At 24.6% G+C, this 18,843-nt stretch overlaps 6 protein-coding genes across 6 annotated transcripts in view; 3 read left to right on the top strand and 3 right to left on the bottom strand.

The window, feature by feature from the left end:
• Phum_PHUM256640 (uncharacterized protein) overlaps positions 1–5,639 on the top strand; it is a gene marked incomplete at both ends in the record, with an annotated part of 10,318 nt that extends 4,679 nt beyond the window's left edge. The window contains 8 exons of the mRNA XM_002426440.1: positions 430–631; positions 794–967; positions 1,147–1,383; positions 1,470–1,642; positions 1,763–2,008; positions 2,103–2,313; positions 5,322–5,385; positions 5,518–5,639. Of these exons, the coding sequence (XP_002426485.1) occupies positions 430–631; positions 794–967; positions 1,147–1,383; positions 1,470–1,642; positions 1,763–2,008; positions 2,103–2,313; positions 5,322–5,385; positions 5,518–5,639 (1,429 nt within the window). The remainder of the gene's footprint in view (positions 1–429; positions 632–793; positions 968–1,146; positions 1,384–1,469; positions 1,643–1,762; positions 2,009–2,102; positions 2,314–5,321; positions 5,386–5,517) is intronic.
• On the bottom strand, positions 2,532–3,935 carry Phum_PHUM256650 (Sorbitol dehydrogenase, putative; the record flags this gene model as incomplete). Its single annotated transcript, XM_002426439.1, has 5 exons — positions 2,532–2,983; positions 3,112–3,271; positions 3,342–3,462; positions 3,564–3,738; positions 3,827–3,935. 5 exons carry the CDS (start codon positions 3,933–3,935, stop codon positions 2,532–2,534), a joined length of 1,017 nt encoding a protein of 338 aa, XP_002426484.1.
• A 1,656-nt stretch (positions 5,640–7,295) lies between the features above and the next one.
• On the bottom strand, positions 7,296–8,043 carry Phum_PHUM256630 (uncharacterized protein; the record flags this gene model as incomplete). The annotated part of the gene is made up of 3 exons (XM_002426438.1): positions 7,296–7,442; positions 7,555–7,715; positions 7,953–8,043. The coding sequence occupies 3 exons, from the start codon at positions 8,041–8,043 to the stop codon at positions 7,296–7,298; spliced, it is 399 nt and encodes a 132-aa protein (XP_002426483.1).
• A 2,253-nt stretch (positions 8,044–10,296) lies between these two features.
• On the top strand, positions 10,297–12,631 carry Phum_PHUM256620 (uncharacterized protein; the record flags this gene model as incomplete). The annotated part of the gene is made up of 7 exons (XM_002426437.1): positions 10,297–10,441; positions 10,640–10,800; positions 11,019–11,075; positions 11,239–11,746; positions 11,843–11,988; positions 12,076–12,148; positions 12,513–12,631. 7 exons carry the CDS (start codon positions 10,297–10,299, stop codon positions 12,629–12,631), a joined length of 1,209 nt encoding a protein of 402 aa, XP_002426482.1.
• A 3,130-nt stretch (positions 12,632–15,761) lies between these two features.
• On the top strand, positions 15,762–17,221 carry Phum_PHUM256610 (WD-repeat protein, putative; the record flags this gene model as incomplete). The annotated part of the gene is made up of 2 exons (XM_002426436.1): positions 15,762–16,930; positions 17,155–17,221. 2 exons carry the CDS (start codon positions 15,762–15,764, stop codon positions 17,219–17,221), a joined length of 1,236 nt encoding a protein of 411 aa, XP_002426481.1.
• Positions 17,222–17,299: 78 nt separating this feature from the next.
• Phum_PHUM256600 (uncharacterized protein) lies at positions 17,300–18,823 on the bottom strand (the record flags this gene model as incomplete). The annotated part of the gene is made up of 6 exons (XM_002426435.1): positions 17,300–17,311; positions 17,461–17,671; positions 17,937–18,149; positions 18,240–18,473; positions 18,560–18,681; positions 18,809–18,823. 6 exons carry the CDS (start codon positions 18,821–18,823, stop codon positions 17,300–17,302), a joined length of 807 nt encoding a protein of 268 aa, XP_002426480.1.
• Positions 18,824–18,843: the final 20 nt, after the last annotated feature.

Here is an 18,843-nt window from a genome sequence, read left to right as displayed (position 1 = left end):
ATTATTTATTTTGTAAAATAATATAATGATTTTATTTAATCAAAGTAAATAATTTAATGGGATTCAATATAATGTATTTATAAGTTTTTAATAAAAAAATTTTTTTAATGTTTAAAAAGAAAAAAAAAAAAAAGAAAAAAAGAACAAAAAAAAACTAGAACGTCGAATAATTTAAGTGATTTTATTCAATAGTTTTTAAAAAAAATTAGGTAAACTATACAATAATTATTAGGTGAAATAATAATAATAATAATAATGGTATACCGAAGGAAATCAGGGGATTATAATTTTTATTAATTTTTATATGGCTAATATTTATAAAGTGTTTTCCCATAAATTATAATAAAGTGATTAATGCCCTAATTTTACTTAATAAAACTTAAATTATTTAAATATTTATTTATTTATTTTTTATAATACTCGTCACAGGTTTGTTCATCTCAGCGCAAGTGACACGTTAGAAATCCAGAAAAAATTTAGAGTTTCCAGCGAGTTGGACACGTTATTAGTTTTTAACGAAAACATACATCGACCGGTTGCAAGTCTTAGTATGTCCGTAATTCCAGTACAAACAATGAAAGATATAATAACAGCAAATAAGTATTTGATACTACCTCGATTGTCTTCTCAGGTAAAAACGCACAACATTGTTTCTTCTTTAAAATTTTTATTATTTATTTTATGGTATTAATGTATTACAATTTTTTTTTTTTTTTTTGCCTTTCCCGTTGATAGTATTTATTTTTAAGTGTTACCTTTGTTTTGTAAAATTTATTTATTTTTTTCTCTTTAGAAAGTTTTGGATTCTGTATGTCCTGTGGAGTGGACTCAGAGAAGGAAACGACTTTGTGTTGTTTTAATATCAAACAATATTGAAGAACATGATAATTCAAGGGAAGCATTAAGACAATTTGCTCAAGAATCTTCTTTTAGTTCTGAAAGAGTCAGGTTTTCTTATTTGTACCAGGTAAATATTTGAACATGTTATCATAAATTCTGCTAAATTTATTAGATATAAGCTATCTCTATCTTTATTTATCTTTTTATTTTATTGAGATGTATTATTTCGGTAATTCTATATCAATTTATGATTCTAATTAAGGTATAACTTCTTTTTTTTTTTTTTTTTTTTTTTTTTTTTTTCAGGAAAGCCAGCATGAATTTGTCGACTCATTACTTTTGGGCAGTCCTCATGACATTGCTTTAAATGTTGTTATTCTTTGGAGGAGAGATGTTAATCATTTAAAATACGAATGGATGCAAAAAAGTTGGTCAATAAGTAAATCATCTGATGAATGGAATAAAACGAAGCAAAATTTAGAATTAACCATCGACAAGTTACTTAAAGCTGAAGAAACTCTTACTTATGAGGCTATTGTGAAGGTAAGTTTGGTTCAAAAAAAAAAAAAAAGGTGAATTTTTTATTTTATTTTATGTAATGATTTATAAAATCGGAGAAAAATTTATAGGAATTAACAGATGAACAAGCTCAAGGACTATTAAAAAAAATAATTAGTAAATTTTTAATATCTGTCGAAATTTTGAAAGATCAAATAAATAAACAACATTTATTGGCAGCATCTTCGGTGATAGGAACTGTTTTATTTATTATTTTTATGGGATACTTAATGGCGTACCTTGTGTAAGTATTTGACAAATGTGTGAAAATGTTTTCTGTTGTTTCAAGTCGGGTAGAATTCTCTCTTGACTCCTGAAAAGATGATCTCAAAGGCTTTATAATAATTTCAACTATTTTTTTAAGGCAACAAGAAGAGGAAAAAATCAAATTAAATCGAAATCAATATGATTATCAAAGAGTTAACAGTCCGGGAAGTGGAAACGTAAATTACACTCCTCAACTTAGGCTGTACGAATTAAGGTCCGAAAAGTACAACGGAATGGTGAGATTATTAAAACCCGGATGTAGAACTATAGTGCTTTTATTAGATTCCCAATCCAGAAATTCATTGCTTCCAGAATTTCATGCCGCCGTATGGCCGTACAGAAAGTACGTGTGTGTGTGTGTTGTCACTTAAGTAAAAGTCACTTTTCTTCCCTCCAAAATTTATTTAAATTTTTTTAAAAAATAATTTTAATTTCAGGTATAAAACTTTAATGTTTGGTTATATGGTCGTCGATAAAGGATTAGAGTGGTATAAAAGATTGCTTAATTTAAGTTTACCCGAACCTAGAAGTTTAAATATAAATCCGAGAAATTGTATAGGAACCGTACTTTCACTTAATGGCCACAGGAAATACTTTTGTATGTATCATGCCAAACATCCGGAAATAGTTAAAAATACCGACATAAAGGTAAGTTACATTTAAAATAATATTTTATTCTAAAAAAAAAAAGAAATTTAAACAGTTTTTTTTTTTTTTTTTTTAAATGTCTTTACTTTTATTTTTGTTTAAATTCGGGTTTTTGAATGCCTTTTACTATTAATAACTTTATTTTTTTTAAAAACCATTTCAAAATATGACGAAACACATATATATATATATTATCTTACCACAAATCTTTTTTAAATTCATTCAAAAATAAACATAACTTTATTTGCATAACCTGATTTTTTATTTAAAAAAGCTTCTCTATAATTTTCTAAACTGAATGTTTTTATTCCTAATTTTTCAAAATTAAGGTAACGGTTTCGCATTGTTGCTGCTAAATTAATAGCTTTAGTAAAGCAAAAGGCATTACCCACGCTACCAATTATTTTTATTTCTTTATTTATTATGTCGTATGGAACGCATTTTATTTCAGTTTTCGGATTTGAATTACCAAAAAAACAAATTTGCCCATTTGGATTTAATATTTTAATACATTTTTCAATTGATTTTTGTGAACCCGTGCATTCAATTATTACGTCAGCAGTGTATTTTTCAATGTTTTCTTCATTCACAAACGGATATCCTAAATTCATATCGTGTAATTGTTTTTTTTTATTATTATTTTTGTCGCTTACAAATACGTTTCTGTGTCCTAATAATAATAATAATAATAATAATAATAATAGTTAGTTAAGATTAGGAAATATTGTAGGAAAGATGGTCAATTTGCAAATTTTTTTAAGGCTCGGCTTTCAATTGGGTACATAATTAATACGTAACCTTGAGAGTGCAAAGTTGATGCCCATAAAAATCCAGCCAAATCAAGTCCATGAATGAAAATATGGGATCCCGGGGAAAGGTTTAATTTATGTATGGCGTTCAATATGCAGGATAATGGATGAACCAGGGCTGCTTTGTTTAATTCGAGCTCTGGAGGAATCTGTCGCGTACGAATTATACCCGTTAATGATTCTATATTAAAATTTGATTTAAATCATTTTTTGTTTTACCTTGTGAATTTGACTTTTTTTTACTGTTACATATTCCGCCCAACCTCCATTTTTATAAACGCCAATAGCACTGTGTATTCCTTCATTTGAGCAACACGAACAAAGTCCTCTCGTACAATATCTGAATTTAAAAAAATAATAAGTACGTCATCCATCTTTTCCAAAGTTTTTCCAAACAGTATTGGACAGTACAGTAATTTAATAGTAAAATATTATACTGACCTACAAGTGCTACACGAATTGTAGGGATTTATAACGACATTTTCTCCTTGTATTACTTCAGTAACGTCGCTTCCCGTTGCGTGAACTTTTCCACTTATTTCTTGACCCAATACTATGGGACCAGGTCCGCAATCAATTTTCCCCTGAGTTATAAATAAATCCGTACTGCACACCCCTACATTAATATTAAAAAAATTTTCTTTTTTTTTAATGAATACATATAATTAACTCAAATGTAAATAACGGTAGTAGTTAAAAATTACCTGAATGAGTAACTTTGACGACAATTTCATCCTTGTGTATTTTCGTGGGAGCATTTATTTTGCAATATTTAAGTGATAAATTATCCGGACTGAATAGGAGAGCTTTCATTTTTGGTTTTATCATCGCTTTCGGATTCGGTTGTATTAATTTAAATGCGAAATTATTATTATTACTACTGAATTGTGAAAGAGTATCAATGTGCGGTGTATTTATTACCGGTGAATAATCAATGTTTTTATTCGGATTTCTATATATGTGTTTGAATTCATTTGAATTGGGCGAAAAATCATTTGAATCATTTGATGATTCCGAATTTAAATAATATTCAGGAGGTGGGAGTGGACACGATAAACGACATCTTTGCGAGGGGGGCAATTCAATGTTATCACTTTGGGATTTTGTTGTTTTACTTTCGTTATCGCCGCTTGATGGTAATTTATTAAAATCGTCACGTGGTAACATTAAATTATTATTATTTTTTATATATAATGTCGCGTTGTCATCGTATTTATTATAATTTTTACTTATAGAATTTATCCTTTCGTATTTTTTACCGTGAACGTCGTCGTTAAAATTAATTTTTTTAATTTTTATATCTAATTTTCTATCATTTTTACTTTTAATATTGTCACTGTAACTCCTCGTCATTTCCGGCGTGTTTTCACATTTTCCATTTGCCCAAATAAGACAGGGTACTCTTTTTTTTTTTAATTTTAATTTTAATTTATTATTATTGTTATTATTATTATTATTATTGATAGCGTTAGCGTTAGCGTTATTATTATTATTATTAATAATATTATGATTATTATTATTTACCGATACGTCGTTTTTAAAATATTTTTTGCATTTTATTTCTTTCAATGAAATTAATTTTTTACCAACAAGAATTTTCTCAATGAAAATTTCATTTCCTTTACCGAAATATAATCCACGTATGAATCTTGTCAATATGAAAAAATTAAATTTTAAATAATTTTTAATTAAATGTTTTCTATCGATTGTTTTCGTATGTATAAGTAATAATTTGGGTTTTGAAAATTTATTTATTTTTTTCTGATTCAATTCTGTATAATTTAAATTTATTTTTTTCACCGGAACGTTATTGTACGAGAAACATTGACGAGGATATAAAAACTTTTGAAATTTTTTAACAACGAAAACAAATTTTGATTTTTTCATTTTTTTAGGTCCTAAAAAATAAATATTTTTAATTTTAAACTTAAATTTTTATTAATTCATAACTTTGACAACGGAATGAAATTTGTAAACAAATTTCTTTGTTTTCACGAATTTTTTATTTTTCCCTATATAAATTCCTTTTTTTTTTCTCTCTCTCTCTCTCTCACTCTCTCTCTCTACCCAACGAATTTATTAAATATTTTATATTAAAAAAAAGAAATATTATGATAATTAATAATAATAATAATAATATATTTAATTTGGTTTTTTTTTTTTTTTTTTATTAAATAGAAAATGGATGATTTAACAAAGGGAATAAGTAAAAATGGAAAAATAGAAAATTTTATCGGTTTTGAAGATTCATCAGAATCGGAAAGTAACGATGATGTAGATGTGGAAATGGGAAAAAAAATTTCCGTCGAAGTAAGTTTTTTTCTTATTGAAATTTACTTTATTGCAAAAAAAATTATTATTATTATTATTATTTGTTTTTTTTTGTAGTACGAAGATAACGGTATAATTCTCCAGTGTAATCTATTAAAAGGTTTACCGATTTGGCTGGAAAAACTATTTGAGGGTACGACTCGTCGTTATTATATAAATTATTGGCCTGATTTTCCGACCAAATAAAAAAAAAAGAAAATTTCATTTAAAGGAAAACTATCTCTATCTTTTTTTAATTAATTATTGATAGTAGTAATTTATTTAAATAAAAAAAAATTGGCTTTTTATTAAAAAAAAAAAAAAAAAAAAAACAAAAAAGTACGAATACAAAAAAGTCAATTACTGTACCACCGAATGTATTTATCTGGATATGATTAATTTAAAAAAAAAAAAAAAAAAAACGTTTACATAAATAATAATAATAATAATAATAATAATCGCGTGCCTGAGTTCGTACGTACCTATTTATATGAGTGTGTGGGTGCGGGAGCAAAAAAAACAATTATTAAATTAATTAAAAAGATAATTAAACTACCATATTGATTCTGTTGAATTTTTTTTTCTTTTTTTTCTCACTTAGAATTGTAATAAATTATTATATTATATATATATATATATATATACTTTTACCATTATTGATTTTATCAATTAAAGTTTCATATAAATATATATATAAATATAATATATAATATATTTCTTATTTTTTAAATAAAAATAAAATAAATTTTGTGATTATATCAAAATTAAATAATCAATAAATTTGACGATTCGGATTTCTTATATTGAACTTAATGAAAATTATTATTATTTTTTTTTTAATCAAATATTATTAATTATTTATTGTTGCCATTATTATTTAATTAATTTATTTATAAATTCGAAACAAAATTGTTATTTGTTCATTGTTTTGTTACTTTGTTCTTATTTCTAGTCTCGTTTGAATTATTATTATTATTATTATTTTTAATAATCTTTGGTGTGAATTTTTTTTAATTGAGGTTGAATGCAAAAATTATAAATATAAATATTAAAATTAAAAACCGTCATTGAATTCTGATAGACTGAATTGAAGTATTAGAACGAAAAATGTAAAAAAAAAAAAAAAATTATTGCGAATCGGACCAAATAATTATTCATAATTCACGCCGGTATCTCAATGGATTTTTATGTAAATTAATTTTTATTTATTTATTTATTTATTTAATAATTGTATATAATGATGATTTTAGTTTATGATGAAATTAACAAATTGTTAAATAAAAATGTTTTTTTTTTTCATCACAATTGTATAATCAATAAATAACAACCGTTTGATTTATTTATTTTTTTATTTTTAAACAGATATAACAATTTTTTTTACATCAGAAATTAATAAAGTACAAAATGGTGGATGATAATAAGCCTTGGGAAGTAAATGATAATGATTATTTAAACAAAATTGAAGGTGATTAAATTTAAAAAAATTTTTGAGTTATAATAGAAAAAAAAATTAAAAAAATTCACTTCAATAAATTTTGTTTTATTGAAACAGATACACAGTATACAATTTATACAGCTTTGACAATTAATAATCTAAATAAATATACATTAATTATTTGTTAAAATTCCTTTATTACTAAATACTAGCTATTTTTCTTTAATTTTTTCCCATTTAATTCATTGTTATTGTTTGTTCTGAAAAAAAAAAAATTAAATAATTCTCATGAGAATTTATTTTTAAAAAGTCGAAATAAAATATAATAGAAATAACACATAAATTTATTACATGTATATATTTAAATAATTTGTGTCAACATTTTATATTGTTATAAAAAATATTAGGTTTTGTTTTAAAAAAGTATATCAAAGAGTTTTATAAGATGTACTATAAAATTTTTGTCGAATATTATTTATCGATTTTGTAAAATTATTATTTACCACTCTCGATTTATTTGTAGTGTACAACATTGTGAAATAATATCGAATGTGTTGCACATATGATATTCTAACCTTAATTAACAGAATGGTAATAAAATGCCTTTAATCCAATTAAAGAGGATGTATATATATATATATGGGATAATAATAAAATAAATTATTTTTTTAAGAAAATGTTACCCACTTTGGGAGTTGGTTCACATGTAGGCGTAACAGCCAGATTAAGATCTCTTTCACAATTGCAGTAAGCCATTCCCACAGCAAATCCACTAGCAAGAGCCATGGGCCATTTTTTCCTGTTGCAAAATATATATGAAACAACACCTCCAATTAACAGTCCACCTCCTGAAAATCATTCGAAAAAAAAGGTAAGAATTTAAAAATCTTAATTTTTTTTTTTTATAAATTTAAATCCAAGCTAAATACGTTAAATACCCGGTTAAAAATTCTTATTTTGATTTATTTTTTCAAGTAACCTCACGGGTTGATTTTTTTTTTTACGTACACATACATGATTATTGAATGAGAACTAATTTTTTTTTTTTAAATTATGATAATCATAATTAAAAGAAGATACTGTACCTAATTTTAATATTAAATCCGTTAGACAACGATCCCATTTACGACCAACTTCGTCTTCTTTATTAAGAGGGGGTGGTGTTTTGCTCGCCATTTTGATTAGTCAGGGAATTTTATTTTTAATTTAGAAATTTAGAAATGGTTTCTGATAATATATTTTATTACTTTAATGAAATTACTACAGAAAATGTTCCTGATTCCGACGAATTAATAAGATTACATTTTATTATTATGATAAAGTAACTGATACGTCATCAAGCTAAAGAGAAATTCATTTGTTTTTTTTTTTTACTGGGAAACTTAATTTTTTTAAAATTATAATATATTTTCTTAAGAAAATAATTTCCCTTTTTTTTTAATTATAATTTTTTTTTCTTTCAAGTATTTATTTTAAAAGTATATAAATATATATATTAACAATTTTTAATTAATTCTTTAAATATATTAATAATTCAATTAAGGTATCATTATAATATACTTCTATATTATGTCCCAATATGCTGTACGAATCCCTGAGATACGATACGAAATATAAAATTATTTTGCTCTGAGAAGTCTGCCGTAAATACGATAAAAAAAAAAGTTAGTAAACGGTAGTCGTCCGTTGACGACAGTACGTCAGGAAAGCTATGGCTTTATAACTGCCAAATACATCTTGACAATACTGTGTGTGTATACCGACCATATATTGTTGTATAGAAAAAAGTTGTGTTAATCATTTGAAATATTTGAGGTAACGAAAAAAAGTAATACGGTCAAAATAGTCGAAAAGAAATTAAAAAAAAAAAAAAAAAAAAACTTTGAAATTGAGACAGGCGTAGTGAATTAATTGAAGGCTGTGTTCTAATGAAAATTAAAAACTAAGCTTAAAAATTTTAAGAAAACCTACGAAACATTTCGAGTGGCAAAATTATCAAAAAAAATAAACTGAATTTAAAAAATTGTGTGATGCTTACACTGTAACAAGAATTACTTAAAAAAAAAAAAAAAACCAGAGAAAATGGAGAAAATGGAGAATGTGTAAGTGTATTTAAACTTATTTTTTGGCGGAAAAAACTTGTCCCAAAAAACTTTGTCATTTTTTTTTTTACTATAATATTTATTTACGATATATGTTTTCATAGATAATTATTTTAAATTGTAGAAGACTTAAATCAAAAACTATTTCACTTTTAAATTTTAAAAAAATTTTTAAAGTTAAGTAACCTGCTTGATCGAATTATGAATTTCTCACTAAATTAAATTAGTAAGAATTATTTATAGAGTTGATATACTCATTAAAAATATTTTTAAAATAACTAAAAAAATATTTATGGCATTAACGTGATTTCCTTTTTATTATTATTTTATATATTTATCTACTTTTTAAGTAAAAATCAAGTAAGGAAAAAATTAAATTAAGACAAATTAGGTTATCTTCAATTATTATAGGAATTGAAAAGAATTTTCAATACGTATGAAATTTTTAAATTTAAAAATTTTTTATTAGATTTTTTATAAATTGTGAGTTATTTAATTTTTTATTAATTTTTGAAAAAAAAAAGAAATCATAAATTATAGTTTAATTTAAAAAAAAAAAAAAGAATAAAAGATTTGAATTGAATGATGTACAAAATTACATCATTAAAAAAAAAAATTTTCCCTCGACTTTTTTCGTATTAAAGGGTTGGCCAAACTGCTCACTTAAGGTGGAGTATTTCGAAAGAAAGCTGATTAAAGTATTACGATAAAGAAATTTATTTCTGTTTTAAAAAAATGTGTCTATTTACTGTATTTGTGAACTTTTAAAATATTATATGTATTTTAATAACGGAAAATACATGGGATCTATTAAAAGTTAACTAAAATTTACTGAATTTCCGGAACTGATTTCTATGTTTGTTTTAGATTAGTGAGATTTCAATATCAAACGTAAGTACAAAACGATTTTAAAATTTAAAAAAAAGTCTTATTTGCAAATGTGCACAGTTTAATATTACATTTATTATATTTTTTAATATTATATTTAAATATATATATAAATTATACTCGGTTGTTAAAGTGCATATACGGATTTTATGGTGTGTAAATATCAAATTTATTAATAAAAATAAAATTATTAATTAGGAGTCATATTTCTTGATTATTTAAATAAACCATTGCAGTCATTTAAGAAATTTAAAAATCTGATCTTAGAATATTAATTTTTTTTTTTTTTGATTAATTATTTGAGGAAAAATTTAGGTTATTTTGAAAAAAATGATAAGTGTTACTGATTACAATTGAACTCTCTCATTTATATATATATTATTATAATGGTTTTATTTATAATTAATTGTGTAAACTTATAATTAATTTTTAAGGTAATATGGCTCCTCCCCCTCCTCCTGTTCCTCCACCACCACCAATTTCTACAGCACAGTCTGGGGCTCCGTCTGGACAACAGATTAATATGCTCATGCATTCAATCAGACAGGGTACCAAATTAAAAAAAGCTGTAACAATTGATAAGAGTGGACCATTTATAGCAGGTAAAATAATTACTATTGTTTTAGTATTACATAATTTTTTTATTATTATTTAAAAAGAAATAAAGAAATTTTTCATTATTTGTAACCAAGAGTTTAAAAATTTTTTCAACATTATCGACTAACAGTAAAAATAAGTATATTAAAGTATTTAAATAAAGTTACGATTGTATGTGAAAATAGGTAGAGTGCAAAATTCTGGTAATTCTAATTCTAATGAAGAAAATACTAAGGATTTTTCTAGTGTCAGCTCTTCTAGGCACACTATAGCAAATGGTGGACCTCCTGGTTTAGGTAATCTATTTATGGGTGGTATCCCTAAGTTGAAACCCACTGGATTGAACGTAGGTATGCTAAAAAAAGTATTTAAAATTATACTATTATTATGTATTTTATAAGAAATTTTTCATTTATTTCATATTGAATATTAGTGTTTTTTTTTTTCAATATTTTCTTTCCGTCAATTGAAATAAAAATTAAATTTTTTTTTATTTAAGGGTCTTCTATGAGTGGAAGCAAGGATTCATTTTCTAGTAGTAGATTATTATCAACTGATACAAAGAATCGAGGGCCACCTCCTCAACCACCACCTGTCAGTCACAAACCTCAAATAACTTCTGTAAGTTTATTGAATTTTTTTAAGATTTTTTTTGAAAACATGTTCAAATTTAAAATTTAATTTTTTATTACTTCAACTTTTTTTTAAAAGTTTATTAAAATATCAAATTAAAAGTTCTTCATATATATATATATGAATTTTTAAATGATTATAACTGTTTCAGAGTGCCTCAGATTCTTCAGTGGGGTCTGGAACAACTAATAATGTTTTTACCAAGTCTCCGAATTCTTCCTCAATTCATCCTAGTAAACCCCCCGTTGGTGGATACGGAAAACCGAATTTAGCGCCTAAACCTCCAACATCAAAAGAATCATCATTATCGCAATTATCGAATACAACGGATTGCAGCGGGAGCAACATTGGTTTAAACGAATTAGAAAAACCATCTCCTCCACCAAAAAAAATTGTTTTGAACGGTAGAGCGGGAGTAAATAGAGCTCAAAGTATGCGAGTTCCTAAATCTCCTCCTGTTGCTCCGACTACAAGTCCTCCTTTTCCTCCTAATTATAACAAACCCAACCTAGTCAAAAATCGATTAAATTTACATCAGAGTCAAGATAGTTTAAACGATAAGAATTATATGTCTAGTAAAATTGGTACTTTGCCCCATAACTTTCAAAAGCTCAGCTTTTTTCCACCAAACATTCCGCCTCCTCCTGCTCCGAGTCAACGTAAGTTTAAATTACTATTTTTTTATTATTTAAATTGAAATAAAAAAAAAAAAAAGTCATGGGATTAATTAATTGATAAACATTTAATTTTTATAGGAATACCGGCCAGGCCACCGATATCAAAGCCACCTCCTCCACCTTCAAGGCCTGTAGCACCACCCGCTCCGCCACCGCCGCCGCCACCCCCTCATAGAACTACACCAGCTCCTCCTCCTCCAATTCAAGGAAGATTAGCGTCTAATGTAAGTATAAATGGCATTCCTTAACTAGTTTAAACGCCGTAACTATATTCACTTAATTTTTTTTTTTTTTTTTTTTTTTTTTTACAGGCTCCCGGTTCGACTCCTCCTGCTCCGCCTATTCGAAACTTGTCAATGAGAAATGGCTCACTCATGCAGCAGAGTAAGTTAGCTGTCAATTTTTAAAAAAATATTAATTTTTCGGGGTTTAAAAAATTGTAAAACTTACTGTTTCTATTTATGTTTTTATTATTGTGATCCCAATTTTAAGTAATAATATTTTATACGATATGTTTATATCACATTTTAAATTTTATCCTTATCATGTTGAATTTTTGATATAAGATTGCATGATAAAGCAAACTTTGATTTCAGTAACTTAACGTTTTGCTTAGCTAATTTACTGATTATATTTTTAAGAGGCCAACTGCACGATTAATCTTAATCCCGACAAGAATCAATTCATTTGAAATATTTTCAATCCGAATAAAAAATTCATTTTTTTTTTTTTTTTTTTTTTTTTCTAGCTGATGTCGAAAATAAATTTGGACATTTATTTCATAATGTACAGGAATTTCCGGATCCTGGGATTTTTAGAAATTTAATTAAAAATTACAATACAAGAGCTTCGGCTGTGGGTAAGTAGAAACTGAAAAAATTTTTTTCTTAAAGGGTTTATATATGTGTATTTTTTTTTTTTTAAACACATTTGATAAAAATTAAGAAACTTACGATGAAAACCAATAGTATAGTGTACTAACTAAAAGAATATAAGTAAGAGGAATTATTACTTACAAGGTTTTTTTTTTACCCATTCATATTTATTTATAATAATAATTTTTAGGAAAACAACCTGCACCACCTCCTCCGCCATTGTCTTCCTTGCATAGCAACAAAATATGGAACAATACTTCTTCTCATTGCTAGCAAAAAGTTATCGGTTTTATATCTTGGATTCATCATAAGTGCAAATTTCACAAATACTAAAAAAAAAAATACACACATATGGTGAATTTTAAAACATGATTTTCATATATTTGGATGTTATGGGATTATAAAAAAAATATTATTTGTATTTTATTTTCGTGAATATCCCCGACGGACTTTTTTTTTATTTATTCGAACAATCGAGCCCCAGTCATTTAAATTCGAAATGATTTAAAAAGAGAAAGAAGACATTGACATATTATTAAAACAAACAAATTTACTAAATAGTATTAGAAAAAATTAAAGCAATTAATTAATTAATTAATTTTAGATTTTGTTCGAAAACCCTAATAATAATAATAATAATAATACAACCCTGTGATAATATAGATGTAGATTAATAAACATTGTTTTCATTTTAAAAAATAAAAAAATCGGCTACCTACATTTATATTATTATTATTATTAATTTTATTTTTTTCGGTCGGTATTTTGATTTGATTAAATTACTAACAAGAAAAAAAAAAAATAATAATAATAATGAAAACAATAATTTTTTTTTGTATTTTAAGTTGTTTATTATTATTATTATTTAATTGTTATATATTTTTTAAAAATGTTTATATTGTGTGAAATCAACCCCTAATACTTGATTCAAATGTTTATTTTCTCACAGTTATTTTCGTTAGTCGTATGTTGGATGGTTTGATTTAAAAAATACTCTCTCTTTTTATATACTCCTCGCAAAAACTGAATAAAAAAAAAAAAAAAATTTTTCATTTTAAAGTTTGTCTCGGTTTTTTTTTAAAAAGGTAAATGAGTCTTGATAGAAATTTGTGGCGTTGGAATTTTGTTTTGATTTTGTAAGGGTATATATATTTGTCAGGGAGAAGAATGACATTTGTACATATATCACAGAGGCCTTTATTAAACCCGTTTATGTGTAACCCATGCCAAAAAATTATATAGGTTGTCATTCTTGAAGTTATTTTTGATATTGAGAAACAATATGTTATCATTATGGCTCCTGTTAGGAGGTAACCCTTTGACAGTAATAATTTTATGACGGTTAGGAGGTATGCGGACGAGAAACTCATTCAGAAAAAAGAAATAAAAATATATTTTACCTAATAATATTGTGTTAATTATTTATTAACGGGTAGTTTATTCGATACAAATTACATTAAACATTATCTAAAAGTTTTTTGTTTGTAGGATTGAATTTAGGGTAGGAAATCGATTATATTCAAATATTACAAAACATTGATAAAAAAAAAAAAATTATCCTAATCACAAATGATATTTTTATTTTTTCCCTTGCAGATTGATAATAAGTAATTAGAACGTTATTGTTTTTTTTTTTTTTTTTTTTTTTTTTAACATAACGTCCGCATATAATCTTATCACCATTGTTTTTTTTTAATAATAGATACCGATTTGTAAATTAAAAAAAAATAAAATGTTGTATTTGCATGTACAAAAAAAATTAACATTGTATTTTTTATACAATAACTTATGCGTATTACATGACGGCCTTAATATTATAAATAATTTAAATTAGCGTTAAATTAAATTTAAAAAATCCCTAAAATTATTGTAAATTTTTAATAAATAAATATTATTATTATTATTAACTAGGATTTAATTATTATTTTGCGAATAACAATTATTATTAATATTTATAGTAAAAAAAAATTAAATAATTAATAAATAGTAATAATGTAAATTTCGATTTGTATATTTTTTTTTTTTTTATTTACTCGGTTATATTATTAAAAAAAATAAAATTTATTATTTTTATTTATATGTTTTATTTAAAAATAGGAAAAATTATTTTTCATATTTATTATCAATTTTTTTTTTTATTAATATAAAAAAATAAATAATAAAAATAATTCATAATTTTATTCGGTTATTTTTATTTATATGCGTTAATTATTCGAAACAATTGATTTTATTATTAAAGTAATTAACATACATAAATTAATTTTTTCTTTCACAAAATATGTATTTTATATATACATACATATTATCAATAAATAAAATTATTTTTGTAATTTATTTTAATTTTATTTGAATTTATTTATTATTGAGAAATTTACAAAAATGTTTTAAATTATTTTATTGTCAAAATAATACTGTTGACGCCATTTTTTTCTTTTTTAATCAAAACTTTCTATAAAAATGTAATAGTTTATAATGGAGAAGGGATTTTTATTTTATTAATTAAGCAAAATTTAATAATTTTATATATCGTGAATGAAAAAATTGAAATTATTATTATCATAAGAAATGATAAATAGTTATAAAAAAAAAACATTTGAATTTTTATAAAATAATATTGAAATCAATTAAAAAGAATTGAATTGATTTTTCTTGTTAGTGGTAATGTCACACCATTTTTCGTACAAAGTCCCAAATAATCGTCTGAATTTATAGAATATATCATGATTCCACCCAATTTATTTTCAATAGCGTAATTAGCCTGAAACAAAATTTTAATTAATTATCGAAGTGAAAAATTAAGGTGAAAAGATTTAAATGAAATTTCTCTTTGCGAGACCCCGTATTTTGACGGTTAGAAAATAAAACTCACGATTCTTATTTTTTGTTGTAATAATTATACTTTTACTATAGGTTAACAATTATTTTAAAGAAATCTAAATGGATTTTATATACCGTGACTTTATATTCAGGAAATTATGAGATAAAAACTTTATTTAAACTATATAAAACTTTTTGTAAACTTTAAATTTAAATTTGTAATTCTTTTACTATGTAAAACTTTTGTCGTGGTATTAGACAAATTACTTATTATTATTTGTTCTTTATGTTTGTGTATATTTATAATGTTACGAACGGTGAATAATTACGATGATCCGATTTTGTCTTTGCAGTCCGATTGGGATGATTTAATACAATTAAATAACAAAGAAATATGGATTTCCGCAACTTTTAAAGGGAAAAAAGGAATACATTCAAAAATTGTAAGCCAGGGAATGAATTTACCCATTTGTGTTTCAAATGACTTTTCCATTTTGTTTTGTTCCAAAACAAAAATTGAAATTAAATACAATCCGACGGGGCATGTCTTTATATTTATAGCACCTGTAAAAACTTTAGTTAATATTCATAAAGATAAAATTTCATCTTTAGATATATCGCCTAAAGGCTGGGGAATCTCAGTTTCCGTAGAGAATGACTTAGTACTATGGAATTCGACGAGCGGAGAAATTTTAAAAATCTTAAAAGGACATGTTGGAGACGTTTATAAATGCAAATATTTTCCATCGGGAGTAGTCATATTGTCTGCAGGAGCTGATATGCAATTGAAAATATGGTGTGCGGAAAGTGGTATTTGTCCGGTAACATTAATTGGGCATAAAGCAGCAATAACTGATTTTAGCATTGTCGATAGAGGTAGAAATGTAATATCTGTATCGAAAGATGGTTGTGCCAAACTTTGGGATTGTGGAAAATCAGAATGTATTGCCACTATTTATAAATCAGATAATATACTGAATTGTTGTGCCTTAGGTGTTTTAAAAAATTCAGAAAACTTGTTACCCTTTGAGTCTGCAAATGATAGGGAAATTGGCACAAATGGTAAATTACTAATTATTGGTTCTGAAGAAGGATTTGTTTTTGGCATTGATATTTCAAGAAGAAAAAAAATTTTTACAATAAATGTTAATGCACCAGTTAATTTGGTCTTAATGTTATCCGACATAGTAGTTGTTGGTTGTCAAAATGGAGAAGTGAAACTTTTTCAACTTTCAGAAATAGAAGTACCATTTAAAGTTTTCAGTAATTCAAACAGTCCTGTGTTGTGTGGATGTAGTCTAAATAATGATGGATTTTTAATAGGCAGAAATGATGGATCTGTAATGTATTATAATCATTTAAATTGCTCATATAAAACAATTTCTTTGACTGGTGCAAATTTTGATCCAATATACGATATGTGTTGTACAAACAATGTAATTTATACCTGTTGCAGAGATGGAAAGATTAGGAAGTACACAATAGAAAATTTGATACCAAATGAAATATAAATGTTGTTAATGAATTTTTAACTTAATGTTAAATGTGTGTATAATAACTTAATATCAATAAGTGCTTTAATGTTAATCCAAAAATTAAAAAATTTTTTTTTTTTATATATTCGTTTGAAAAGTTGATGATAATAAAACATATGCTCAAATAATTATTGTAATTAATTATCTAATATATCTTTTCTAGGGGAATCCTCCAAGTTGAACAAAAAAAAGAAAATTTTAACCAGTCTTTGAAAAATATGATTGCCTAATTTGTCAGAACTGTACATTCTCAATTCATGTAAGTAAAGTCTATAATAATTTAAATTTTTATGTAACATTTGTATCTCTTATGATTCTATCTAATTACTTATACATAAAAAATGGTTCATATATGGTCAAGGATGTATAAAATGGGGGAAAGACATTGTGTTTTACTTGAATTAGTTTGTGTGTTGCCCCCCCCAAAAAAAAAGGGAAAAAAAAATTTTAAAAAAGTTTTTTGACTTACCTTATGTGTTACGCTCCTTTCATCTTCGTAAGAAATCCAATTAGGAAATTTATATGCATATGGCACTTTTGATGTGTTGTCAAATACAATTGATACATTTGTTTCTTTGGTAAATTGACAAATTTCAGAATAGAAAACAAAACCATCATTTCCTAATTCTCCATTACCAATAGCTGGTGCATGAAGATGGACTTTATCTTGTGAGAGCAATCTTTAAAATTCATTTAAAAATTAATGTTTGTTGAACAAAAATTGTTTACTGGAATTTTTGCTTGTCTTGCCTATTTTGTATATGAAATACACTTTTTTTTTCGAGGAAATTAATCATGTCTAATTAGTAATCTACTTCTGTATCACTATTTTAAAAAAGTATTCATAAATGCCATATTAATGGCATCAAAATCAATAAATAATTAATTCATAATCAAAGTGATAATGATGGTTTTAAGAGTTTACAGAAATTCAAGTTTTCTTACTTGTAGGAATGACCAAATGTAGGAACCCCTAAGACAATTTTGTCTTTTGGCATTGATTGAGAAATCCAATAATTAATACTGTTATTGACATTAAAAAAGAAAGGTGACACTGAATTATCTGAAGAGTATAATGCAGAATTATGACCAGTAAATGGATACCATTTTGAAAAAAAATGATAATCATAGCACATAACATTTACAAAATCAACATATCTGAAAAAAGAGAATGTAAATGTATTATTTTTATTTTTTACAGTTTTACTTACACAAATCAGAAATTCTTTTTTTTTTTTTTTCACTGACTTTGCTAAGTATGGTATAAAATATGCCAATTCTGATATTTGTTTTGATGAAGAAACATCAGCACTCAAAATATAATATTTGGAATGTTTTTTAAATACTTTTCTAAGTTCGAATAACAATTTGAAAAAATTTATTTTTTCTTTAAAATCCCCATTTAAGCCTGGCCATTCCCAATCTAAATCAATCCCGTCTATATCTAATTTTTTAAATAAATCAATCACACTTTTAATAAATCTGAAATGAAGTGAAGTAAAATAAATATATATATATATTTAAAATTAATTAATATTGTCTTATTATGCATCATGAGCAAGCCTTACAATTTTCTGGAAGAGTGTTTAGAAGTCATCGAACTAAATCCTTGAAATTTGGCACCTCCAACAGAAATAAGTATTTTAAGAGATTTATTTTTACTCTTCAGTAGAGATATTTGCTTTAAAGTCTAAAATTAAATTATATTTTTAAGGGTTTAAAACTTTATGAATAATTTCTATAAAAATAATATACATTCATAAAATTTACATGCAATTTATCTGTAGAATTTTCTATTCGATAATCATCATTTATACCAAAGAATCCAACATTTATATGAGTGCATAAATCT

Source organism: Pediculus humanus, genomic scaffold (genome assembly GCF_000006295.1).
Source record: "Pediculus humanus corporis 1103172107631 genomic scaffold, whole genome shotgun sequence".
NCBI lineage: Eukaryota > Metazoa > Arthropoda > Insecta > Psocodea > Pediculidae > Pediculus > Pediculus humanus.
This window is presented reverse-complemented; position numbering and strand designations above follow the sequence as displayed.